The sequence below is a fragment of the Aplysia californica genome, unplaced genomic scaffold (genome assembly GCF_000002075.1).
Source record: "Aplysia californica isolate F4 #8 unplaced genomic scaffold, AplCal3.0 scaffold00152, whole genome shotgun sequence".
Taxonomy (NCBI): Eukaryota; Metazoa; Mollusca; class Gastropoda; order Aplysiida; family Aplysiidae; genus Aplysia; species Aplysia californica.
The window spans coordinates 905,631-907,095 of NW_004797422.1; the positions used below are offsets into that span (position 1 = coordinate 905,631).

Genomic DNA, 1,465 nt, shown 5'->3' on the forward strand with positions numbered 1-1,465 from the left:
CCACAGATGTGCCGTCCCAGGTCTGACTAACGACACATTCCGGCACCAGTCTGTGCTCCAAGAGCGACTGGTCAACCACACCCTGCCCTGGACAGACTACGACGATGACCACCCCTGGGGGAGTGCGGAGTGTAACGTGTTCAAAGGGAGGTTCGTTTCTTCATTCGTACGTTTTTTGTTTGTTCTTTCGTTCTTTTGTTTGTTCGTTATTTCGTTCGCATGTTCGTTCATTCGTTTGTTCATTTGTTCGTTCGTTCGTTCTTTACCATGTTAGTTTACTTGTTTGTTTGCTTTTTCGTTAGTTCCTTTGTTCATTTAGGTTGTTATCTGCCTATTCATTTGTTTGTTTGATTGATTAAAGAACATCACCTCTCACCATTTATTGTCTTTTTATGTTATTGGTGTTGCTACATTAAAGTGAACAAGCATCTATAACTCAAAGGTCTGTTCGTTCATATACAGCATGCTTTGTTTCCCAATTACTTTAGACTAGTAACTCGTGTCTTTTTTTCCCGACTCAAATAATGTTTGCTTGTTTCCAAAGAGGTTATATAATGCAATCACTAGAGCTCATAGCAGTGACGTCACTAGTATCAGACACGGGGGCCTTCTTAACCTCATCAACATGGGCGGTGTGCCTCCATTTACGTGAACAATCTAAAAACGCACCTCGTACCCTACGAGCTCTAGTATATTAAAACACCACCCTGGTTCCATATTTCAATGCAAGCTGGTAGATTTCCTCCCAAGACCACCTAGACGCATGTACGTGAGTCTCAAAAAGTACTCACTCATCAGATCTGTTGAACTGCGCATGTCTTGCTCTTGGGGGATGTTCAGCGTCCCAGAGTGGGCACACGCAGCTCCCGTTCGTTTACGTTGGGGACATCACTGCCACGTACGCTTGCACTAAATATAACCTCTGCATCCTTCCTAAATTTCCGTCATTCTTCCCCAGAAATGTCTCGAACTTTGACCCCAGTCACCCCAGTCCAGAAACCAATACGACAGAGCACTGTAACCGATGGGTCTACGACCAGTCAGTTTTTGAGAACTCTTTCGTTACACAGGTCAGTAAAGTTAAGGATTGTGCACACAGGATGTGTTTGTTTGACATGATGTCGTAGGTTTGGAGTTTGTTGTTTTGTTATGTCGGGTTGTTTTTTTGCTTTTTGGTGTGTTTTTTTGTTGTTGGTTTTTTTGTGTTTTTTTTGGGGGGTACAGAATTATTGGGTTTATTATGTGTTGGAGGAGGAGGAGGAGGAGAGGAGGGATGAAGAGGAGATGGGGGAGGAGGAAGAGGAAGAGGAGGAAGAGGAAAAGGAGGAGAGGGTGAGGAGAGGCAGGATAAGAAGGAGAAGGAGAAGACGGAGAAGGAGGAGGAGATGGAAGAGGAGAAGAAGGAAGAGCAGGAGGATGGTTAGGAGGAGGAAGATGGTGAGGAGGAGGAGGAGGAGGAGGAGGA

General features: G+C 44.8%; 1 protein-coding gene across 1 annotated transcript in view; it reads left to right on the forward strand.

Annotated features, from left to right (window-relative positions):
* The window catches only part of LOC101845165 (organic cation transporter protein), a gene marked incomplete in the record, with an annotated part of 19,820 nt that overhangs the window by 8,314 nt on the left and 10,041 nt on the right, over nt 1-1,465 (forward strand). The window contains 2 exon segments of the mRNA XM_035969526.1: nt 7-150; nt 959-1,070. Coding sequence (XP_035825419.1) covers nt 7-150; nt 959-1,070 — 256 coding nt within the window.